The sequence below is a fragment of the Acipenser ruthenus genome, chromosome 30 (genome assembly GCF_902713425.1).
Source record: "Acipenser ruthenus chromosome 30, fAciRut3.2 maternal haplotype, whole genome shotgun sequence".
Taxonomy (NCBI): Eukaryota; Metazoa; Chordata; class Actinopteri; order Acipenseriformes; family Acipenseridae; genus Acipenser; species Acipenser ruthenus.
The window spans coordinates 240,988-265,375 of NC_081218.1; the positions used below are offsets into that span (position 1 = coordinate 240,988).

Consider the following 24,388-nt stretch of genomic DNA (forward strand, 5'->3'; position numbering starts at 1 on the left):
TAGAAGGGAATGTTTGTCCGAGCAAAAGCTGCTCCCTAAAGTGCGTGACTCATGGTGAATTTATTTCGCCAGTCGTGTCTATAATTATTTCTTCATCAGAGTCAAACACACATGCACAAAGCAGACAGACTCCCAACCTCCCTTTCACAGTAAATATTACTAAACAGGCTTAGTTATTACCACAGCTTTTTAATATATGTTTTCAAATAAATATAATAACATATTGCAATAGTTAAAGAAGTCTTAAGACAACGAATTCTTAAAGGTGCTTGATTGCAGAGTCTTAAACATGTACTTTAAATTTGTAAAACTGAAAGTTTCTATATTTTATGAGAATCCAAAGCCATTCTTTGCTGTTGCAACAGTGCATAGTTGTCTCATTATGTGGACAGTCATTGTCTCCAACATGCTCTATCTAGCAATACCTTGAACAATACAGTCAAGAATAGAAACAGTTTTCATTTCATATTCTGGTAATAGGAGTAATTTTAACATGACATACCACCCATTTCACTCATCATATGAAGGCTGTATATCTCAAAGCTGTACTCTAAATCTCCATTAGCCCAATTTATTTAGAGAAGAGAACAGCATTCAATAAAGTTATGCAAATCAGAAATGCTATGTAGGTTAGGAGTAGGTACCTAGTCTCAAGTTGTTTCTTAAAAGTTCTAGATTTGTAATTGGTAAGTGGTTTTCCTTTCAGTAAAATAATGTGCTAATAACTATTTCAAGCAAAAAGCTTTCAACATGTTTTTTCTTTTTTATATATTTCTGCTATCGTGATAAATAAAATAACTGTATGTGCAATTCTAAAATGACTGCATTCCTCTGGAAAATACGATGTTTAATTTAACTTTTTATTTGATTTTTTGGGCATTCAACAAAATGTGTGAGGTGGTGTAGGTGGCCAGAATTACATATGCATTTACATATATTTGTATTTGTATTTTTGTTTTTGACAACTTGTTTTTTGTTCACTGCGATGAACTCCCATCCTCTCACTGGAGCTCCCTACTCTAAGAGTGGTTATAATACAAGTGTTTTATATACTGTAGACCATGGACTTCTCTAACCCTAACCCTAACCCTTACTGTTACTCCTGTTACTGCGCACTGCTGCACATCTCTTTATAAACACAATTGCCTTTTTAAAATTTTTTTCACATGAATCAGCTGGGATAATGCTATGCAAGTTATTTTATTTTCCACCATTTGGAGAATGTGCTGCCACAGTATGTGATAAAAGTGAACTCAGCTACATTGCTGTTTTCTCTGTTTCATCAAAACAGGTGACTGAAAGAGACTTTTATTTAAAGCACCTGCAAACTGATGCTGAGGAGATGAAATAGAAGCATTCACCTGACGTACCAGTGATGGGGAGTGAAATCACCTGAAAGAATTCTGACAGCTGATTAGGGGTGTCACGATACACTAATGTCATGATACATATCGCGATGTGCAGGTCACTAGACATGTGATGGTCCTGATAGGTTACCTATAGCATGCATAATAAAATCAAATGATCATTAAATGATGGACTATTTTGTTAAAAGACAAAAAATGAATGGCTGTATGCATTCATACCAATTATAAAGCATACTAATTGTGCTTTTGGTTCTGTGTCACAATACAAACGATACACCTCTATTACGATATAATATATAATGTAAAGAAAGTATCACAGTGGATCATTACACCCCTGCAGGTGTTCAGTGGATATGAAATCTGTGTTTTAAAAGAAATGTACATCAGTGAGTAGTACATAGGTGGCAACAGTGGTGAGCATGTTCACTTATGTACAGGCAATAGTGTTTTACATATGTGCTAACTGTGAACAACCATTTTATTGTGAATAAATACTTTACAGAACAGTTTGAATGCAGTCATGTTGTGTTTGACCTGGGTGCAACTGTGTTTGGTGGCATTGTGCTCTGGTAGGACCCATATGACCAGATCATCTGGTTTCTATCTGCAGCCGCAGCTCTCCACTACCATGTCCTGGTAGTTCTTGAGGACCACACGGTCATGTTGGTCCAGGTAGAGCATGGCGATGGAGCTGAGCTCGGTCGGGACGCAGCAGGCGCGTGGGACCTTGTGGTTGACCGAGTTCACTAAAGTCTGGACCATTGCATGGCTCGAGGAGTTCATGTGGTCTGCCAAAGGGAAGCGGCATTCCCCTTGGCAATAGTAGGCGTGGTACCCGCTGGGAGCAACGATCCATCGATTCCAACCCACATCCTTAAAATCGACAAACAAGGGATGTCTTTTGCAACGAGCCTTTGCTAACTTTTTCAGTTTCTGGTTCCTTTTCCCGTTCCTTTTGACCCTTTTCCCATCAGGTCCAAGTCCATCACCCCTGTTGTGACCACTCTCCCAGCCTTTATCCCATCCTTTCAACCGTGGAACAAAGTCCTGGCCTTTGCCATGCCTTTTTGTGACTTTGGGAGTCAAAGGCTGCCCTCGCCCATCCAGGCTGTAGGTGACCAGTAAGGGTCTCTCGTGAGCCCAGCTAGGCTCATCCTGGTCCACAGATCTTCTGACTCGAAGATGTCCTCTCTGTTTCAGATAAGGGTGGCTCCCATTGAGGTGAATTACCTCCATCATGAAAACCAAGTTGCCAGCTCTTCTGCCAACCCAGTGGAAGACATCAGAACTGACATTGAAGCTCTCCCACTGGTCTGTACCGGGGTCGTGTGTCAGCAGTCTGGATTCCAGAAGCCGGGCCTTCTTCTCAGAGTGAGGAGTGGGGTCATGATCAGGGATGTGATATAAGTTAACCCTTTGTAAACCAGAGTCCGCGTGGTCCGAGCTGTCTCGCCGGTAGAAGCGGAGCTCGACTGAGGTCACCTGCTCGTCTTGAGGAATCGAAGAGATGTTGAAAGAGAAATGGAATTGGTTGGTCTCTCGTAGCGGACTGGAAGACAAGTCTTCAGAAGCCTCTGTTAGGAATAAAACAGTATATAGGATATGAATAAGTAAGGATGGCTCAAACAGCAGTTAAATACATTCCTGTGGATATCACTGTAACTTCAAGACATTACAGCTGTCATTCTGATTTATTAATGATGGTGTATTACAGTGAAACAGAGATGTGTGATAATCATGAGAAAATGCTGTATTTAGTTGTTTATGGAATAATCAGGCTAGGGTGTGGTTTCGTGGGTGCAAGGAGAAGAAGAAGAAGAAGAAGAAGAAGAAGAAGAAGAAGAAGAAGAAGAAGAAGAAGTCTACCACAGTAATTGAGCTGTTTTCCCAAGCCTTACCTATGGTCATACTATGCATTTACCATAATGGTTTACCATACCTCTGGGATTTACCATGCTTACCTATGCTTTACCATGCTTTCACCGTTCTCTATTACACTTTGCTATGGGAAAGTTGTATAAGGACAAACCCAGGCTTCCAGATGTAGAAGGAAAGCAAGACTAGTGAGTGAGTTCTAGTAGATACCTCTCCTCCTTAGTGAAGGGGCATTAAGGACACCTGCATGTTAAAGATACAGGCTAGGACTCACCCAGGTGATGGAAGCCACGCACAGTGTTGGCACTCTGGGTGTGCCCGGCTGGGAATACGAACCCCGAGTCCCGGATGAGGTGGAACTCCTGGGAGTGGAAGCGGTAGAGGTGGAGCAGGTACTGAGGGATCAGGACTCCGGGGCGGGGCGTCGGGAGGCTCCTCAGGCCCAGTCTTGTCAGGAGGAGGGTCTGGATGGCTTGGGTAAGGCTGGGCTCCAGGGCAGGCTGGGGGGGCTCGCTGCTCGATCCACTCTCGAGACTCAACCAGGCTTGAGGTATCAACAGAGCCATCAGAACCAGGAGGTTAGCAGGTCCCATCATGGAACTGCGGAGAGAGTGGAGAGCAAGGGGTTACCCATTCAGTCCCATACAGTTTTGAACATTTGAACAGTGCATTTGGAACATCATTTTTGATTTTGCACTGCAGATTCAGCACACAGAATACTGTCATAGAGTTGAACCCTAACCCTAAACTCCTGTAGCTCTGAATAACTTCAGATTGAAAAATCCCTGTATCATAGCTGAGGTTTTTCACTGGCCATACATTTTTAAAAAGGTGACATCCTTTTTACGAAACTGGAAAAGCTTACTGTAGTGCCATGACAATCCCTTTAAAGTACTCATTTGCATTTGTGTAAGCCAGCACATTATGCAAATCAAAGAAAGCATTAGAAATGAGACAAGCACATTTCTACAGGTCACCACAGTATTATAAACCTGAAAAAGTACAGCATATGAAAGCTTGGATTTATTAAGAATGCTGAAACTGGGATTTCATGTTGTGGGGCAATAATGTCAGGTGGCACACAGATGGACAAATTAACCTTTTGGTAGCTTGTTTTTTATTTTGTACCATAATTTTGAACAGTCAATCATAACAAAATATGCAGTAAACACATTTTAGTGACTACCTTCATCAGTGTAATCTTACTGTCTGAAGTTCGGAATGAGTATGTTCAATAAATAACCCTTCTTGAAAGCTAGATGATAAAGTTTCCAGAGAAAGCCAGAATGGTTCTATCTAGAACGACCAGTTGTTTCTTAATAGTTCCATCACTGATTACGGAGCTAGCGGCTCAATGGTTAGAGCACTGATCCATGGGGCTAAGGGGTATGGGTTCCATCCCTGGCGTGGGAAAACACAGAACAGGTCTGGGCTAGTTTCCTTTATTCCTAATCTACTTGTGATAAGAACAAGAACAATAGACACTCTATAAAAAGAGATTACATGCTTCAATAGCTAACATATCAAGGTGCAACCATACCAAGAAGACAAAGGGTAGGGTGTAATGGGAGCTTGAGCACAGGCCTGTTTTCAAGGACTGTTGCTATGGAATGGAAATAATGTTATAAAACAGCTTGACGCCAGTGACCCTTCTGAGGTGTTTGTTTTTGGTTTTATAACATCACTTGATTTTAGTTTACCGCAGTATCTAATTATAATACGCAAGGGTTAAACTCAATCAAGCCTGAGCTCCTCCCTTCCCTTAGGGTTTATTAGGATCCTTTAAAAAACATGTTAAGGCATTTCCTGCTTTGGCAGGTACAGTATATTCAATTGAAGTATAATAAAAAAATAATGTAAGTTTCCAATATATATGCATGGAACACAGCTATATATATATTATAAAAAACAATGCAAAAATGAAACACAAAAACATGTAAATTGTGGCTAGAATTGCTGCCTGGAGTAGGCAAATAAAAGCATAATAATATTGTTCTGATTGAAAAGGATAATTGACCTGTGTCAAATGAATTAATCCAGTAATTAATACAATTATTTTAGTTTATATCAGCAGAAAACTACTTTTAATTGTCACTGTCCAAACTAAATAAAATCAACTAAGTAATACAATTAGTCTAGAGTTTATAAACAGAACACCAGTCTTCCTCATGTATTTTACACATTTTAACCCATGAATTTTGGAAAAAATGTCGTAGTGCTCTCTTGGTTTATAATGTCATAGAACCCCTGGAATTGTTTTCTTGTAATTTCCTGTAGAACATCTAATATTCTATCAGTAAAATCCTAGCAAAGGTAAAACAGACACAAGCCTGTTACACTGAGGAGTATTGAACATATTATAATGTATACGCTTTAGAAAAGTATGGGAATTTATAAATGCTTCCCAGTCAAGACTGAGAATTCCCACAGCGACACTGACTAAATCAATTAGAGTGAGTGAGTCAGTTTAGTGAATGGGAGGTACTGCCAAATTATTATTATTTTTGTAACAATAGTTTATTGAATGTTTTACAAAAGTCTGTTTTTTCATTATCACTGCCAAATCTTGATGTAGTACACACACACACACAAAAAAAAAAAAACCCTTTTGTTGCCACAGAAAGAATTTGATTTTTTTAATTTTTGTTTTGCTGTAATAAAATACACATGGGGCCTTTAGGAAGTCTACACTAGCATACCTTGGTAATGACAAAGTGCATAGGAAATCATAGGGAGTGCATAGCATCAGCACTGAGAAACTGCTAAATAGCTGTTCATATTTACAATGGTTAACTGTTAAGAGCATAAGAAGAGAATGAGAAAAGGCCATTCAGCCCATCAAGGCTCATCGCTTGTTAGCACACCATTCTCCCCTACTGGTAGAACTGATGCATTAGGCTGCTCTTCTTAAATTCTCAATGAAAAATCTAAGGTAAAACTTTTAAGAAAGTAGACATCCCTACTTGGCAAACAGTTGGTTTGATCAGCCTACAGTATTATCACAGGGTTCAAATAAAGGATGTAAAGCATGGTAAAAAAGAAATAGCATAAGGCTGGCATGTGTGTTAAACTGCTACTACAGTACCATTAAAATTAGGATATATTATAATAGATAAAATTGTGCTCCCAGTTTTGTAGTCAAAATAATTTTAAACATGATAAAAATAGGAAGCACATTCTTATTACATATGTTTTGCTTACTTTTGTAATTAAAAAAAAATAATAATTCAAACTTAGCAACAGTTGAAATGCTCATTTCCTCATTTTTACCCAAGCAGCAATGAATAAAATAAATCCAACCTTTTAAAAAGCATTTCTACTCACTTCCAGCATATGTGTAAGCTGTGCCATGGCTTGACCTTCCAATCCAGTGTAAAACGTCCCTCTCTCTTTCAAAACCATGAGCCAGGAGCACACATCCCTCTCCTTCTAGCAGCCCGTGCCTGCTTCTTAATTGTGACTTTTGAAGCTGAAACTGTTTTTGCTGAGAAGTTCTTCCTCATTCATTCTGTCACAGTCCCCACTTGAATGAAGAAGTTATAGCCCTTGATAGTGTTGATTCAGTCCGCTGGTATGTGATCACTGTGTCCTACCACAACCAAGTGTGTTCCATTTCCCACAGAAAGGGCAGCAGCTGAGTCCTGCAGTGCTAGTGCCTCGCTCTCTCCACCTCCCTCTCTCTGTGCTGGGAGCCAGTTGAGAGGCTCTCTTTAAAGCTAATTGACTTTCCTGTCTGCAAGACCTGCCTGGTGATGTCACAGATACAGTGGGAGCAGATCATGTCACTCACAAGTTTTTCAGAACTGATAGGCATGGCTCAGTTAAGGGTTTGTTGCTGTTGGAAATTTTGGTCGTTTTTTTGTTAAGCATATGGGAAACTACAAAGTGGTGTGTAATTCAATATGTTAACGTAACATTATTCAGCAGGTTTCCTTCGACTTTATGAAGCAAAATGAGTTCAATCTATAGTGTAATGGAAAACCTTTGACCTGCAGCAGGACTGGAGTCTTGTGTTCCAGGCTTTTTTCTTGCACCCACTGGCCCCATAGTGTAAATCGAGCACCCTGGACATGCCAGTAAATATTAAGAGAAGGTTTCTAATCCAAAGAAACACACACAAAAAAGCAATGACCGTGTTCAGGACAACTAAAGTGAAGATACAATTTGATTTTGATTTTTAGATAGCTACCCTTTTAGTCCACATTTGGGGCTACTAGTCTATAAACTTGCCACCTTATACTTTTAAGAGGTATCCGTTTCTGAGTGTGACTCCATGAAGCCAGGCAGACATTGGGGACTGAATAAATGTACTGTTTGGCAAGTATATTTGTGTAAAGAAAACTAAAGAATATTACCGGAAACATAGTTCTGAAGCATTGTTAAAACTCCTGGACTACAATTTATTTTCTTAAAGTAAATAAAGTCTAGACCAGTGGTACTCACTTACTTTGAATCACTTTTCAATCTAGGTCCTTCGTCCTTCATTTCTTAAACATTTCTTAAACATTTGTAGACCAGCCACATTAGAGCTCTCAGTATGATCAAAAATGTGAATGACCATGACATACATCAATTGTTCATACAGAATAATCTAGAATAAGAAATGATAATAAAAGGTTAAACCACAATTTGATAAAATGTTCTCCATATTTATGAAAAACTATAGAGGGATATACAGACATACAAACAACCCCTTATATCTCCAGAATATGATACTTAATATGATCAATAATATTGATATTGTATAATTATAGTCATGCAGTATTTCTGCTGCATGCCATGACAAAAGCATGAGAAAAATAGATTCTGATATTCTCAATAACTAAAATATGCCCTTGTCAAGTAACTACGTGGTTATGAGCAAAACTCCAAAATGTTATGTACAAATTGTATGGAAATGGAAGAATGGAAATTAATTGAAGTGAATAAACCCACTGCGCCATGTATCCCACCCACAGCGAACTTAAACCCAAACAAGAGAAAGTGCAGTGAGACGATTTCCCCTCCATGCTTTCCAGATGACACAATGTGATTTACAGTAATGACCAGCTATTTTGCCTATTTATCTTATGACCATTGTCAAAAGAATTTTGAAAGAGATAAGATTCCATTCTTTTGAGCTCATTCGTGGCAGAACAGAAGCAAGGAGCGCATAAAAAAGAGATCCTGAAACAATGAGTGATGTGTTTTTATTGCACTGTTTACTGAAGACTTCCAGTACACGTTCAATAAACACAAACAGTGTCTGCTTCCTTTCTGCTCTCTGTGATAAAATCCAGTTTCCTCTTTTTCCAAAAGCCGCATTCCGATGATGTAATCGGCTTCAAAGTTGAAAACGGGGGGGGGGGGGGGGGGGGTCCTAAATGTTTTGTAGCTTACAGTAGTTGAGCAAGTGGTATTGTTTTTTTGTTAAGCCAGGGATAAAATTGTTAATATTGGTTGTTTCTCAATTTCTTTCAGGTATGTCTTTCGGCAAAAAGGAGCGAATTCAGAGTGTAGTGCGGATCAAGGTGTGGCTGTCTGATTCAACAGAAAACATATGATATTGCCTGTGGGGCACTGTGTGTATTGATTCTGTCAAACATTCACACTGCAAGCATTAATCCTAATCACTATGCATTAGAGCCAGGTTGGTATGCAGGTGTAGTTCAACCTCATCTCACCGATAGGGGTCACAATCCATAACGGGGTCCTGTTACACGTAATTAGGGCTGCCACCTCTGAGGACCAAAAGAAACGGGACCTCTGAACAGAACGGGGTTGTTAAAAGTTTCAACTCTCCTTAGAAATCCTTTATTCATCCAATAGGAAACGTTGATAATATTACTACTATGGTATTGACAACCAATTCATATTGTGCGTCTATTGCAGTAATATTGTACCCTGATGTACCTAAGTTGTGCTCAATTTATGGTACTGTGATTTAGTGTCCCGGGTAGGCATTTTGAATTCCCGGGACACTTTCCTCAGAACCGGGCAATCCAGGAAAAACAGGGACAGGTGGCAACCCTACAGATTATGATTCTGCAACACTGTACAGGACTCGTAAGAATTAAAAAGTGCAAGTGTCTCAAGGACTTGCAAGTAAATTGACATTAAATTAGCATTAACTAAAGGAAGCGAACTGGAGTTTCATGTGTGTTTCATGAACTGGAGTTTCATCAAAACCCTGCAAGCAGTATGTATGTATCCTAGTCAGACCAAGAACCCATACCACCCTAACAGAGTCACACTCAATCCCAATTTCAACATGTTTATAAAATGATTGTACTGACGGCTTCAGTTGTTACGCTGCTGCACATTATTTGCATTTGACAAGGCAGTGAGTAACCCTTAATTAAACATGTAGTATGGAAAGGGTTCAAATGAAAAGGACAGTTACCAGTACCTAAATTACAGCTGCACACCACTTGAGAAACGCAGCTTTTTCAGTAGTTAAAAATGAGTTTAATCCTTATATGAGTGGATGCAGAGATATGGATTGATAGAGATTGATAGGTAACATATATACCATTATGGAAAAGGTCACCCAAATAAAATAATTTACTCCACTATATGACTCCGCCCTCGAAAAGATTAGAAAACGTCACAGACTACGAGAAAAGAGAACAGGGTTGCTAATGGAGGGGTATTACTGGTATTAATTTGACCACAGTAATACCACCAATGACACAGAATAATGGATTTGGAACAAAAACTGTGTAGGCTCATTGAAGGGAGAGGAGTGTAGCAGGGCATGGTTGCGATGCACTGTCACTATCATTCTGAGCCCTGTTAAAAGCTTGATGCACACCCATGCAGAGGAGCTGTCAGTGGTTCATATGCTAGCTTGCTGTGTGTGCGCGTGCTGGTTTGCAGCCCTGTTGCATTGCATCGGTAGCTGGTCTTGTCTGCCTGGTAAGCTTTTGTCTTTCTGACCACACTCTAAAGACTCTAATCAGGATCCTATTGCTTCATTATTTTTGTGTCTCCTACCTTTCACCGGGGGGTATATCCAGGTTATGAAGTGGGTGTTGCTCTTCGGTTCAGCAGGGTTGAGTTCCACTGTAGACATCCTGCTGTAGGAGTAGATTATAGGAGTAGGAGTAGAAATCCAGAACCATAGATCAAAGATGTGTTTAATTCATAAACCAGGGTACATGCCTCAAACATCTGTGAGATGATTGTTTCATCTGTATGCCCCCAACCCCCCTCATTCTTCCATTGAATCTGGAAGGTAAACTGTTTACATACGATATAGCGCCATGACAACAGCCACATTCCGGAAGTAGAACGTTTACAAAGACTAAACAATTAGGTGTTCCATGAAATGTTAAGTGTTTCATTCTCTGATTTTTTTTTTTTTTGTATTGCTACCCCGACACATCCTACATTTGACTGGACCTGATATAAAGCAGAAAACAAAAATCTATGAAAAAGAAAAATATGAAAAAAATAACATAGAGCTGAAATATCTAACAAATAGAAAATTGGTACATCTCTGTTAGAGATTTTTAGGATTGTTAAATTATACAAGAAGTCTGCATACATACAAGGCAGAAATTACAAATTATTCTACAAACTGACCATGTGAAGTTTAAATAGAACTTGTATTTCCCCCAATTTCACACAGACCTGCTCTGTGTTTAAATAAAGCTCAATTTAATATGTTCATTTAACAAAGCTAAAGTAAAACAATCTAAACTATACGCCAACTATTGTAAAGAAAAAGAAAAACACAGAACAGGACTGCGTTGCTTAGACCTTTGCACAGTCAAGGCAGGGCATGCCAGAGCCTAGGCCCGGCTACATTGTGTAAATGTTTTCGACTCTGGCCAGACGGTGCTGGGTGGAGGGGAGAGAGATAGCCCCTCTTATCTGTGACTACTGTTTACCCAGATTCTGGATATCATCAGTAAATAAACAGCCTGACGTATCCTGGCTTCCTGCCAACCCATCTCAGTTAATCCTGTCTCTTATCTGAGGAGAGGAGAGGGGCTGAGAGGCGGCAAATCCCACTTGGAAAGATGGGATGGGGGGGGGGGGTGCATGGAGGGGGAAGGGGGGGAGCAGCAGTTCCTTCCTTTCTGACCAGACAGCACGCGCCAGGAACGAGCGGTCAGCCCGGGGTCAGAAAACAACAGAGAGAAGGAAGCTTGTAATTAATCATCCACGCTCTCTCCAAAACAATGTCCAGTGAAAATCAAAATACTCTATTGTACAATGACTGCGTGGCAGGATTTATATATATATATATATATATATATATATATATATATATATATATATATATATATATATAAACAGCAGCATTGTTTGTAAGCCAAAATATACTGCCAAGTATCATAATAGCCATTTTGCCAGTTCAATATCATGTTTGCCAAACACACAGGCAATTGGTAAACACATCGGCAGGGCTCTAACTGCCACAGCAGAGAGACACGTACACTGGGGCAGTGTGGAAACACTTGGAAGTAAGGGCCTCTCATCACACAGTAGGCCCTGGATTAGGTTCATATTTCAGTTGTATCGCCAGGCCCTCGTTATTGGGTACATATTTCTATATTAGGTAAGAGAGATACAAGCCATTACACCCCAGCAGTACAACACAACAACTGGATCCAACTGTTTTTGCCTCAACAACATGACAGGTAACCTTGTTCCACACCCTCACCACTCTCGGTGAGAAAAAGTGTCTCTGTCCTGAGTCTATCTCCACTTCATTTCCAGCTGGATCCTCTGGTCCTGGTTTCTGTCCTGCGCCTAAAGTATTTGCTGGGTTAACTTTGTCAGCTCTTTTATTATTCCAACAATGACACATCCCTTTGTAGTAAATGCAGCACCAAACAGCCGACTCACATAGAAAAGTGACAGTCGGGGTCATTGTGAAGCGTGTGGATTCAGATGGACACAAGTGCATTTGCATTAGCAATTTAACATTTTAGTTTTAAAAACCCCAAGCAGTTTTAAACTACACAGTGCATAGACAGCATGGCGTTACAAAAACAGTGCATTCACAAATAGAGCACCAGACATCACCAAATACATGGTTTATGAATAGTTTTTTAAGTGGAGACTAGTCGACCTATGTGATTATTTTTTACCTTAACTATTCAACTCTGTCAAATTAGTAATCATTCGATCCATTACACTGCAGCTGCCGTTATTCTACCATTTCCTCTTGATTCACAACAGTTACACTCACAATGTAGTGCCACTGCAGTGCCAGCAAAGTTCATTTGAAAAAATGAATTCTATTTTCCAGCTATAAAGAATCTCTCTTACTGGAGTTGTTTTTCATGAGAGGGCATAACCTTGGTGTCACCAAAGGGTGACTTATTTTCTTTACAGCATTCCTAAGTAAGTTTCCATGGCAACCGGGGTAGAATTAAGGCAACAGGAAAACGAACTTACATGATTCCATACAGACTGATGAAAAATATGTTTTTTTTATATTCTTTTTGTCCGTAATTTGAAATTAGCCCTTGGCAATGCAAGTCAGTTCAGCCACCAGGGAGCCACGCCAATAGGAAGCTGCCATAAATATAACATTCTAGCTTTAACCTTATTTTCTATTCATTGTGGCAAAGGGTTCAACTGGTGAATAAGTACTTTTGGTGACGGGTATAAGGAGCTGATGGATGTTTAAATAATAATTGCCCATCGTGAATTAAGGATTAGGGTTATGTTTGGGTTTCATAAGTAAGAATGATTTAAAAATCTATTATTTTAATATTGGAAATATTTTTATGGGAACAGTATTAGTATAAATTATTTAACTTTTTTAAGGTTACCCCTCTTCTTACCTTGCGTTCTTATTTATTACTGTGCAGGAGTTTAGTTTGATGCCCTTGCAGTTATACTTTTGGACCATCTGCAAACTATTTGATATCCATAACGAGTACCTTTGTATGGCTCAAAAATATAATAATTTTGTTGTACAGCACAATGCTAAAATGCTTCCCCAGCCAACTCCCCCCATAATCAACCCAATAAAATCAGACACAATAAAAGTTAATAGCGACTAAGTCTGGCAAACAATAATCTAAACTAACCAAACTTAAGGTTATATTAAAAAGGTAGAAATTAAATATTGTGAAACTATAGATTATACTAAGCATCTCTCTAATACAAAAATGTGACATTTCGAAATCTAACATGAAACTCTGTACCACTATTATGGCTTCCAATAGACTTTTGCAATATCGTTTTGTAGTTTCTTTGATTACATGATGTTAAACAAAACATCTAAATTATGTTCATATAATTTTTATTTATTTATTTTAAAATTATGTCTGAATCCTAAAATTCTTGATGATGCTAAAAAGTTGGCCATAGCTGTAGGTATGAGCAGTGACACTACAGTATATCCCTTTAGCAGGGATTTCAGCCCCAGCATTTGATAATAAGGTACAAATGACAACCCTACTTCCTGCCAAGCCGTGGATCTTCAGCAAGCATGGTACCTTCTCCACTAAAGCAGTAAATAATGGGGTTGACGTCTTGGAAGTTTGCTTCACAATGGACAATTAAAGCCAGATCTTCAGGCCAGACCGTAGGTTTCCTGGAGCAGGGGAAGCAGCACAATCATGTCTTATTGAGATCATTTCCATATGATGGAATGCAATCACAGTTCACCGTCACAGTGAAAGTAATGCAGAGTTGTATTGCCTGAAGCATTCACAGTACTGGCAATCATCCAGCATTCCAGGTGAACTGGCTGACCCACATTATCAGTCACTAAAGAGTCATTCTTGAAAACACAAACGAATGTTTCAGGATGTACTGAAAAAAACAATACCAAGTCATGTATCTATTGCAATGCAAGGTAATGCATGTGCTTTTCCTTGTACAATAAAAGTTAGGAAGCCATTTTAATACCTATGAATTATCCTGAAGAAACCCCAGAAGTACCAGCATTAATAACAATGGCAACACAATGGATTTGGAATAAATAACATCAGGTGGTATTGTTATTGTGCCATGGTAGTGCCATTGGTTCATACAATACTCAAGGTAGTTCAAGGCAGTAAGTGTACAAGTAGCTATTAATTCCAAGCTTGCTGAGATTTTTTTTAACCAGAAATTATTATTTTTTTTTCTAATATTTGGTAAGATATGTGCTTCTTTCAAAACTGCAAATTTTAAAGGAAGTGAAAAGCAGTAAACAGGAAGGTTGCCCTGCAAAGGACAGAATGTACTTCCTGTTGTCCTAGGCAGTAGTGCAACGTGTGCTTGGTATGCCAGCATACCCCCCGCCCCTCCCGAAACCCTGCCGCCGGATGGAAGGACAGCCCCCAGAAAGGATGTTTTTCATTTCATTCAAGTGGCAGAGTGCCAGGAAAATACAGTAGAATAGAGAAGATGTAAGAGCTTGTCTCTCTCAGCCCTTGGATCACACCCTCGCTCAAGGCTCAGCAGGAACCAGGTTAAGAAAAAGAGTTGCAAAGCATTTTAAAACAACAGAAACTGATTAAAGATGTTTTTTTCTCAAGGGACCCTGTATAACCCCTGCTCAAAGCCTAACAAGTATGCCTGTGGGGTCTGTAATTATAAAATCAGAGCTAGATCAACAGAACAGATTCCAGTGACCTACATCCACTGTAGTATTGCAAGTTTAAATATACAGTGCCTCTATATACCCCAAATTCTAAAACTCTCAAAACCTTGTGCTTCATCAGTTGAACAAGGGATTATGAAGATAAATTGAAAAAAATGCAAGTGATATAAATAGACAGGCAAAAGTCCTTAGCAATTTTCATCATAGCAACCTAGTTATCTAGATAAGCTCTAGAGTTCATCATCTGTGTTTTATGAAATTGGTTGTGGTTTTCACTGGATATCATTTTTGGTGATGAAGAGTAACATGTGGAAACATTCTTGTATTTTACAATGTGTCACTTTCTAATTACTGGTAGTGAGTTTAACACTAGCTTGTTTAAGAAAGACATACACACACTGCATATGGGACTGGACCTCATGTGGGCAATACCTCCTCTCTATTTAGATTTGGGACCGGAATGTAATCAAGAATTATTTGTACATGTACAGTAAGGTGAGTTTAGCAACCACAGACTGCCCCCTGGTGGAAATTTAGAAGTGGTGTAAGTGCATCATGTCGCACTTCTATACGCTGTATTAACAGTAATGCTGTAGCAGGGGGGTGTAATGCATGTTGGATGTTTAGGTCAGTGGAGTTGTAACAGGGGCCCAGAATGACGGTACAGCTATGAGGGTTTTTAGAGCAATATATCATTTATTTTACAGTAGGCCTTTGCAGAGTAATCAAAGCATTTCAGTGTGGTACAGAATATGATCATAACAGTACACCAGTCTGAACAAAATAGATTCCACTTGTATCAAATTAGAGAGAACATACTGTACTTATCAAACACTGGCTATTTCATGGTCTCTATTTAGTAAATATCCAAGTACATTATAAACACGCAGTACAGATTTTCATGTTAGAATCCCTCTAGGAGGAAACAGGACTTGCTGGTCGAGACTTAACGTGTACATCGTTTAAATTTAGCCAACCGGGTCAAAAACAGTGCTTTACCAATACATCATGGTGACCCCTCTCCTTTCCCTTGACATTTTACAAACTGGAATCAATTTCAAAGGAATAGGAGATGACGTCCGGGCAACGTATCAGCGCCTCCTTTTGCACCCCAAGAGGTGTCTCCAAATCTTCTACTTGGAAGTTTAAAATGTCGATATCCGAGCCTGCGAACACTGCGTCCACTTTCACCTTCTCGTACATGGTGAACTTCACGTCTCTTTTAACCATGGCGATGAGACTCCGCAGGTAACGCTCCCGCAGAAACGAACGGGCTCTCTGCTCGCTTCTCAGATCCACACAATCCACCGGACCCGAGGCGGAGATGGTAGGCGTGCACAGCGCCTGGTAACGGGCCGAGCTGGGGTCGAATCCTCGGCTGGTACCGTCCGGTCCGCGGGGCAGCCTCAGCACACATACTGGCGTCTTCATTACTCGCCTAAAATAAACAAATACGACCGTTTAAAAATAACCACTGTGCTGTTTTCATAGTTTGGGCATAATTCAGTTGTTTGCAAAGGAGTGTACTTAAATTAAAAAAAAAAAAACACAGTAACTTTACCGTGTAAAGAACGACCGGTAAAACACGACATGGACGTACTGCAATTTGTAACACAGTTTTAAAAAATGTAATATCATGTATTTTGGACAACATGACTGATACATAGAATACAATTATTTGACTTAATTATCAACCATGTAAACAAGACGATTACAAAAGTTAAAACTTTACCTGCTAGTTTTCCTCGGTTGTGTATCATATAACTGTACCGTGTTACGTAGGAGAAAACAACGCTGCACATCGACCAGTTCCGCTTGTAACATGTTCCGATTTTATTTATAGACTTTGGCGCCATCTGCCAGTAAAGCGCGGAACAACACATTTTTCTTCGTTTCTTCCAAGTCTGACAGTTTCCTCTCAACTCATTATCAAAATACAGGAATCAGTATTAGTAGAGATCGATGTCATACAATACAATGGCTATTCTTGATCTCCCTAGAATTGCAGCTGTGTGTTTTATTGGCTGTTAAGGGTTAGGGTTAGGGTTAGGGTTAAAACCCCCGTTTAGACTTCAGATTTGAACATTACTTATGTGGTTGTGTTAGTTGCCGTTAGTTTGGGAATCATAACTTCAGAATGCCACAGCAGTTCAAATGCTAGAATCTGGGGATACACAAAGACGTGTAGCTGGTGAATTCGGTTGTTTCCAGACTGTGGACACGTTATCAAACCACAGGTCTGTGTACAAGACATCCACGACAAGGTTCTGGGAGGTCAACCACACCATGGGCGATTTCTACAGACGCATTTCAAATGATCAATTCATTCATTGATAAGCTCCGTGTATAAAGAGCTCTCCTGAAAGGGTCAGATTTGATCGTGGTTGTTAATTGTGTTCTGGAAAAAAAAAGTTTGAAATGTTGCTCCTTTGATTTTTGTTGAGTAGTGCCTTCAGGTAGCTGTGTGTATTATTTTTTGTGGCACTGCACAGCGTGCAGAGTGACGAGACGCACGGTGTAGAAGTCACTCTTGTCCTGTTTCATCTCTGCCCTAGCCTAACACCCGGAACCCATTTCCTGTTTCTATTTTCGATTCCCTGTGAAGTGTGCCTGCTCTTGATCTTGTGATGTGGAAATTCGAGTTTTAAAGCCTTTATCTAGAGACCGTCCCTCTCTCTTCTCTACCATAAAAAAAACGAAATATTGAATTTTAAATCGGGGTGCCTCCACTCAAATCAACCCCCCACCCCCGCCCAAACGAAGAAGAAGCAGAAAAAACAGTGCCTGTGATGTTTGTTTTTTACTCCTCCTGGACTTCAAAAGAAACACCTCTGACTCCAGTCCAGTTTCAGAAAAAAAAACATCTAAAAAAAAACAAAAAAAAAAACGCAAATTTCATGGGCTGCCACACTGCACATGGTAAGTAGTTTCTTTCAAAAGATGTTAATAAAGCAAGCGCATCTTTAATTAGGTAAATCTTTCAAGTCAGAACCCCTTCACGACATCAAAGTGATTGTCACCTGTTTTCTTATTCACGTCACCTGCCTGTCGGGACACTTGTGCCCTCTTGTGGTCGAATAGGGTAAAACAGGAGGAACTTCTGTGTCAATGGCAGACGACTTTGTGACAATCATTAAAGGTGAAATCCCTGGTAACTGCGATATAGTTGATCCAATTGTGACGAAACACTGTAATATTCTGTAAATGTTGTTGATATGCGTCATGGACTTTTTCACCATACTGACAGATGTAATTCTGAATGTACAGACGTGGCGATGGTGGATGTATGTTACTGATATTGGCTATGTTATATATTATTATTTATTATTATTATTTATTTCTTAGCTGACGCCCTTATCCAGGGCGACTTACAATTGTTACAAGATATCACATTATTTTTACATTCAATTACCCATTTATACAGTTGGTTTTTTTTTACTGGAGCAATCTAGGTAAAGTACCTTGCTCAAGGGTACAGCAGCAGTGTACCCACCGGGGATTGAACCCACGACCCTCCGGTCAAGAGTCCAGAGCCCTAACCACTACTCTAAAAGCTGCATCTCCCTGTTTCAAGTCAATTTGCGTTACAGATGTTTCACGTGGAGGAACAATCTCAAAACATTCGTGCACAGTGAGTGCCATTCGAGCCCCAATATGTGTTACAATATATTTCGGCTTGGGATCCTAACAGCTGCATGCTTAAGGACAGGAAGGATGAAGCTCTGGATTTTGAATGATATTTGAATTGTTAAAAAGGCTTTCAGGCACATGTAAGCTCTGGGTTTGTGTGGGTGAAGGGTGTTTTTCATACATGCTTTTCTTTGACAGATGTGGATGAGAAAATCTAGGAGGAATTGAATTCCTGCCTTCCTCTCTTGCTTTCAGCCACATAAAAAGAGGATCTCTGAATTTTGAAATGGAATGACCCTGTCTGTGTCTTTCAGATCTCAGGAGCTGGCACCACCAGCGGTCAGTTCTCAGTTGCTTTCATCTTTTTCTGTTTCTTTTTTCTGATCAAGCTAGTTCCCTTTTTGTATTATAAAATTATCTTTTTTTATTATAAAATTATCTTTTTTTTAACAATTAAACAAAGTTTTCAGTTATTCTAGCTTCTGTTTTTGAATTATTAAAAGTTTCTCTATAACATGCCTGCATTTGTTTAATAAAGAATTGAACTGAACAGTCTTCCTTATTCTATTCAAATCATGTGACAATGGGATGTTACAAATTTGCCTCATTTCTTCTCTCTCTCTCTCTCTCTCTCTCTCTCTCTCTCTGAAAGGTAAGATTGTTGCAATGGAGTGATACTGTTTCTTCAATGCCCAGCAATTAGGATTCTTCAAGCAAGCAGGAAGACATAGAGAAAAGATTATCATAACACAACACTGAGGCTACATACTTTTTTTATTTATTTTTAAATTTAGAAGTCACCAATTTTTTTTTTTATCATTTTCTCCCAATTTAGAATAGCCAATTATTTTTAGACTCAGCTCACCGCTACCACCTCCGCACTGACTCGAGAGTGGCAAAGATGAACACACGCTGTCCTCTGAAGCATGTGCCATCAGCCTCCCACTTCTTTTCACACTGCAGACTCACCATGCAGCCACCTCAGAGCTACAGTGTCGGAGGACAACTGGCAGACTACATGGGTCGCTAGTGAATGATTGTCTGTGCACAATATATCATCAGAAACCATGCATTGGAGCCAAGTTTTTATGTTTTATTGTACAGCTATGGCCAAAGGTTTTGCATCACCCTATTGAATTAACTAATTTTGCTTCATAAAGTCGAATGAAACTTGCTGAATAATGGTACGTTTGTAGTTATATATATATATATATATATATATATATATATATATATATATATATATATATATATATATATATATACAGTACTTAATGAAAAACTGACAACAACTGAAAAATGTGAGATTTTGAAATCTACTACTATTATGGCTTCGGGTAGACTTTTGCAATATCGTTTTGTAGTTTCTTTGTTTACACAATGATAAATAAAAGATCTCAATTATGTTCTTATACAGGTTTTTTTTTGTTGTTTTGTTTTGTTTTTAAATTATGTGTCAATCCTAAAATTCTAGGTGATGCTAAACTTTTGGCCAGAGCTGTAAGTAGTTGTAAATAAGTCTACAAATGAACCTGAGAAAACCCCAGTTGGAGTTCCGCCCTGTACTTGTTAATGGCATGGCTTGTTAAAATGTAGAAATATAGTTGAATTGTTTTGAATTTAATTTTGTCAGGGATTGGGGTTAAATTCCATCCCTGCCAGAATCCACGTGAGGAATCGATTGTCAATCAAGCCCCAGCCCTATGCTATAACAGGTAAGCAATACAATCCATTTTCTTTTGTCACCACATGCAATATTTATGGGTTTAATTTTGTATGAGTGAATTTGAATGGTAAATCTGCAGTTCACCATGTTGGATACAATACTTTAGCATGCTTTACAAAGCTATCATTGTTTGCTGCTGTAGCTTGTATAAAGTATTAACTATTAGAGTGTATACTATTTGCATGGCACACTCCATAAACAAAATGGATGATTTACTACTTTAGTAATAACAAATTACCTCAAGTATACATTTTGTAAATGCAGACACCAGGGTGGAAAGTGATTTCTTTCCTGTATGAGCAACTGTCTGTTTTGCAAGGTCAAGAAAAGAATGTAATTATTATTGCTGTGCTCTTGTTCCCCTGAAGTGCCATTTAATGGGTTTAGTCTGCTAATTTTCACGAGAAGGTGTGATTCTACAGGTTAAAGACCAGACTTCTAATTACCCAGCACAGGCTTTGCATGCCAGTTGAAATTGGAGAGATTAGTCTTTTTTCATCCTTGATGATGTTTGTTCATTGATCTGTCGAAGGGATTCTACTTTCATGGAAATTAAGTGCAAATAATCTTTTTTTTTTTTTTTTAACAGGCCCGAGCCAGCTGCCGACAGCTTCAAGTGTAAGAGTAACCATGGCGACGGCAAGGGAAAGCAGCCTTGGTTCTCTTTATTGATTGTTTGTCTGTATTAAACTGTCGACTGTGTGCTGTCAAAATGTAAAACCAAGAAAAGACAAAAGCCTACTGTCGCTGGCCCCTGACTGCAGTGGATTTATTTGAGGGTGGTTTTGAGGAAATAAACAAATATTGAAAAGAGGATTTCTTTGGGTCATTATTCCCTGTGCTACAAATCATTATTCTGAGTCACCACCAGTGGTCAGTTCTCTGTTGATCTGCAGGGGCTCTGAAATGCAGGACGAACAGAATCATTTTGTCCAGTTTAATATGAGATTGAACGAGGTTCCCTGGGGTACCACAATAGCAAAACTTATTAAAAAAATGTATTTGACACTAACCAGTTTGAGAAAAAGTAGGTCAAATCCTGATGCGGTCGCTTGTGTCTGCTAATAAATTGAGACATTGGAACCGGTATTCTGACTGCTTCCTCCAAAACCATCAAAATACAGTAATCAGTTTACATTAAAATAAACAGACTGTTTTACAAGTAGCACGAGTAAGATGATAAACTTTGTATTACTATAGCTTTTATAAGGCAGCATTATGATACAATCTTAATAAAGTTGTCCGATGTTTAAATATAAATAAAAAGATTCTTGTGAAGATAATATCCTGCCTGTGTATCTTTACCTGACCGCAGTGCTTTTTCTGTTGTTTCTTGATGTGTTGGGCATGTTGTATTACAGGTATGTTTTAATTGCAAGAATCCACCTGTGTAAAACTCTTAATGTTTTTACCTGTTATGCGGGAGCCATGAGGAATATTCTCGTGATGTACAATGTGTCACATCCCTCTGTTCATTTTAAGCCACAGTTTGTATTAAGCACATATTTAGAGTTGAACTCTCCACTGTATTTTCCTGGTAGGATTCTGGGAAGAAGAGGAAGCCATTGTCTTTTTGCTCATGTCAGCGAGCACATTCTTTACCTGGCTTAATAACACTTGTCCTTCTACCACTGAAGCAACTTCAAAAAAGACTCCTTTAAGCTGAATTTTGTAAACGTTTAGGAGTCTTCAGAAGCAGTCCCTCCAGTGGTTAAAAAATGAAGCAAGTTTATAAGTCTGGCAAATGACAATCTCAGCTGAATCCTTAGAGAATGACTCAGCAGTTGCTCATTATGTCTATAAATGGTCTCTTCTCATAACAAACATAAGTGCTAAATATTTGCTTAACTCAATACCCTGAACACATCAATGTGTTACCATAACCCTCCCACACGTTTGGAATAATTAATTATTAACGTACTAAAATAGAATATAAACTAAAATATAATTGGGCAGCAGTGTGGAGTAGTGGTTAGGGCTCTGGACTCTTGACCGGAGAGTCGTGGGTTCAATCCCAAATGGGGGACACTGCTGCTGTACCCTTGAGCAAGGTACTTTACCTACTGCTCCAGTAAAAACCCAACTGTATACATGGGTAACTGTATGTAAAAATAATGTGATATCTTGTAACAATTGTAAGTTGCCCTGGATAAAGGTGTCTGCTAAGAAATAAATAATAATAATAGATACTAGAGATGCAAATGATGGATTATTGATCGCTATGGATTTTATTGATTGATTGATTGATTACCTGCCCTTGTGCCTCATGTATATATTATATCACAGCACATGCATGTTTTTGTTTTCTGCATTTGAATATTAAAGTGTTTAAAATGCACAATGAGTGTTGATTATTACCTGTCCAATATTAGGACATTGGTTGCTGACAGCACCTCTAGTGCATTTATATATACAATACATTTAGACACTATATACATAAGAAACCAAGCACAGTTATTCCTACACTGAAATACCCTGACGGAAAATACAATGAAAGCCTTTTAGTTTTGGGTTAGAATATGTTGTGATAAATTGCTTAGCAACTGAGGCAGCCAGCCTCTCACAAAACAGTGCCATGGTATTGTACATAGTTCTTGTGGCCAATAGGAGGCTGCATTTTGTAGTGAAGTCCTGCCTGTTATCAGAAGCTAAGTAAGGCTGGGTCAGTCTAAAAACGAATATTTACGAACAAGAGGAGGCTATTCGGCCCAGCAATGCCTGTCCAGTTCCTAGTAGCTGATTGATCTAAAAACTCTGTTAGGTCTTATCCCAATGATTCAGCATCATCAACATGGCTAGGTAACCCATCCCATCCCCTCACCACTCTCTGAGTGAAGAAGTTTCTCCTACCCTCTGTCCTAAATCAATCGCCACTTAATTGCCAACTGTGTTCCCTGGTCTTGGTTTTGCACTGAAAATGTTGGTTAGGGCTAATCTTAAAGGCTTCAATCATGTCCAGTAATTTTCTTTGCTCTAAATAAATGCAGTCCTCTCAGCTTATCTTCATAGCTAAAGGGATTAGACTGGTTTCTATTCATGGTACTCTAAGCCCCTTTTGATAATGTGGTGACCAGAATTGTGTTATACAATCTTATCATAACCATTCATGATTTGCATCCCACACTTTTCATTACACAATCAAGCATTCTGTTTGCATTTTGAATAACATGAAAGAAACAGTATGGTGAGAAGTCATTTGAAATGGATTTACAGTGGAAATGCATCTCTTTAATTGAACCCAATCAGAAGGTAAATGATTCAGCTGTCGTTGCTTTTCAGAGTAGCATCCTGAACCTCTTTTGGATTTCATTTTGAATAAAAGTCTTCCTCTGCGTATTATCATGTGACCTTTAAGGCTTTTCAACATATCGAGGGAAGACAGCCACAAGCCTAAAGGGTGTTCAATAACACTTTAAGATAGAAATCAGAATTTGGCTGCTCTATAACCCCATCTTCTGAAGCGTTTTCATTTGTGTTTCAACTATAGGCTAAATAAATGCAGCATGTTTGATGCACAATACAAAACCTTAACAGTTGAGTCATAATTATGTGGAATGAACATGTATTAATTGTTTCTGACTAGCCCACTATTTAGAACATCTGTTTTTTCATATTGCAGGATATGTGTGGGTGATGTACCATACATCAATAGCCAGCTCTTAAGTATAAAATCACTTCACTGTTTTTGTTGGCAAATTGAATCAAAACATTTTAACGTGTGTGGGGGAACCACAGAAGTTTAAGTAGGAAGTGTTTGGAAAGATATGTATTGATTTCCGTGTAGGATAAACAGAACACAAGGGTTCTGTGCAACAGGCGGTGTTGTGTGGTGCTTACACTTCAGGAGCATAACATGCGCACATTAAACTACTGTTATGTTACTGTAGCAGACTAAATTTTACTGGACATGTATGATTACTGTACAGCAGGATAGTACACTTTAAAAAGGCAATGCTGTCAGAACATCTGAAGTGTGACGTTTTGCAATGGTATAATAGTTTTTTATAATAGTTTGTTATAGACAATATTGCTGTATTAATCAAAGCTACCACATTTTCCACTGTATTGTCATAAGCTAATGGTTAATACATTAATTTCTAAGCACACTCTGTAATTACGCTCTACGACAGGACCTCATGTAATGTTGTATATTTTAGTATTGTTAATTCATATTGTAAATATTTGTTTTAGAGGGAACTGAATTTATGTAACCTAGAATAAAGAACAGTTATGGGGGACTTTTTCATTAGA

General features: G+C 38.8%; 2 protein-coding genes across 3 annotated transcripts; both read right to left on the minus strand.

Moving 5' to 3' along the window:
• Window positions 1–1,147: 1,147 nt before the first annotated feature.
• On the minus strand, window positions 1,148–6,944 carry bmp16 (bone morphogenetic protein 16). The gene is made up of 3 exons (XM_033994261.3): window positions 6,567–6,944; window positions 3,517–3,842; window positions 1,148–2,941 (listed from the first exon to the last, which is right to left on the minus strand). The coding sequence occupies exons 2-3, from the start codon at window positions 3,836–3,838 to the stop codon at window positions 1,968–1,970; spliced, it is 1,296 nt and encodes a 431-aa protein (XP_033850152.3). The 5' UTR covers window positions 3,839–3,842; window positions 6,567–6,944; the 3' UTR covers window positions 1,148–1,967.
• An 8,513-nt stretch (window positions 6,945–15,457) lies between these two features.
• Window positions 15,458–16,620, minus strand: gemin7 (gem (nuclear organelle) associated protein 7). Of its 2 annotated transcripts, none has more exons than XM_033997225.3 (2): window positions 16,514–16,620; window positions 15,458–16,219 (listed from the first exon to the last, which is right to left on the minus strand). In XM_033997225.3, exons 1-2 carry the CDS (start codon window positions 16,603–16,605, stop codon window positions 15,820–15,822), a joined length of 492 nt encoding a protein of 163 aa, XP_033853116.2. In that variant the 5' UTR covers window positions 16,606–16,620; the 3' UTR covers window positions 15,458–15,819. The 2 variants fall into 2 exon arrangements, with proteins under 2 accessions (XP_033853116.2, XP_058861009.1); XM_059005026.1 differs by lacking the exon at window positions 16,514–16,620 and adding an exon at window positions 16,343–16,473.
• Window positions 16,621–24,388: the final 7,768 nt, after the last annotated feature.

Bases quoted from the DNA above. Each gene is read 5' to 3' on its own strand.
- bmp16 (XM_033994261.3), bottom strand. From the start codon at position 3,838: ATGATGGGACCTGCTAACCTCCTGGTTCTGATGGCTCTGTTGATACCT. The intron at 2,942-3,516 runs GTGAGTCCTAGC...TATTCCTAACAG, and splicing joins GCGTGGCTTCCATCACCTGG to AGGCTTCTGAAGACTTGTCT.
- gemin7 (XM_059005026.1), bottom strand. From the start codon at position 16,446: ATGTATCAGTCATGTTGTCCAAAATACATGATATTACATTTTTTAAAA. The intron at 16,220-16,342 runs GTAAAGTTACTG...TGTTTATTTTAG, and splicing joins TACCGGTCGTTCTTTACACG to GCGAGTAATGAAGACGCCAG.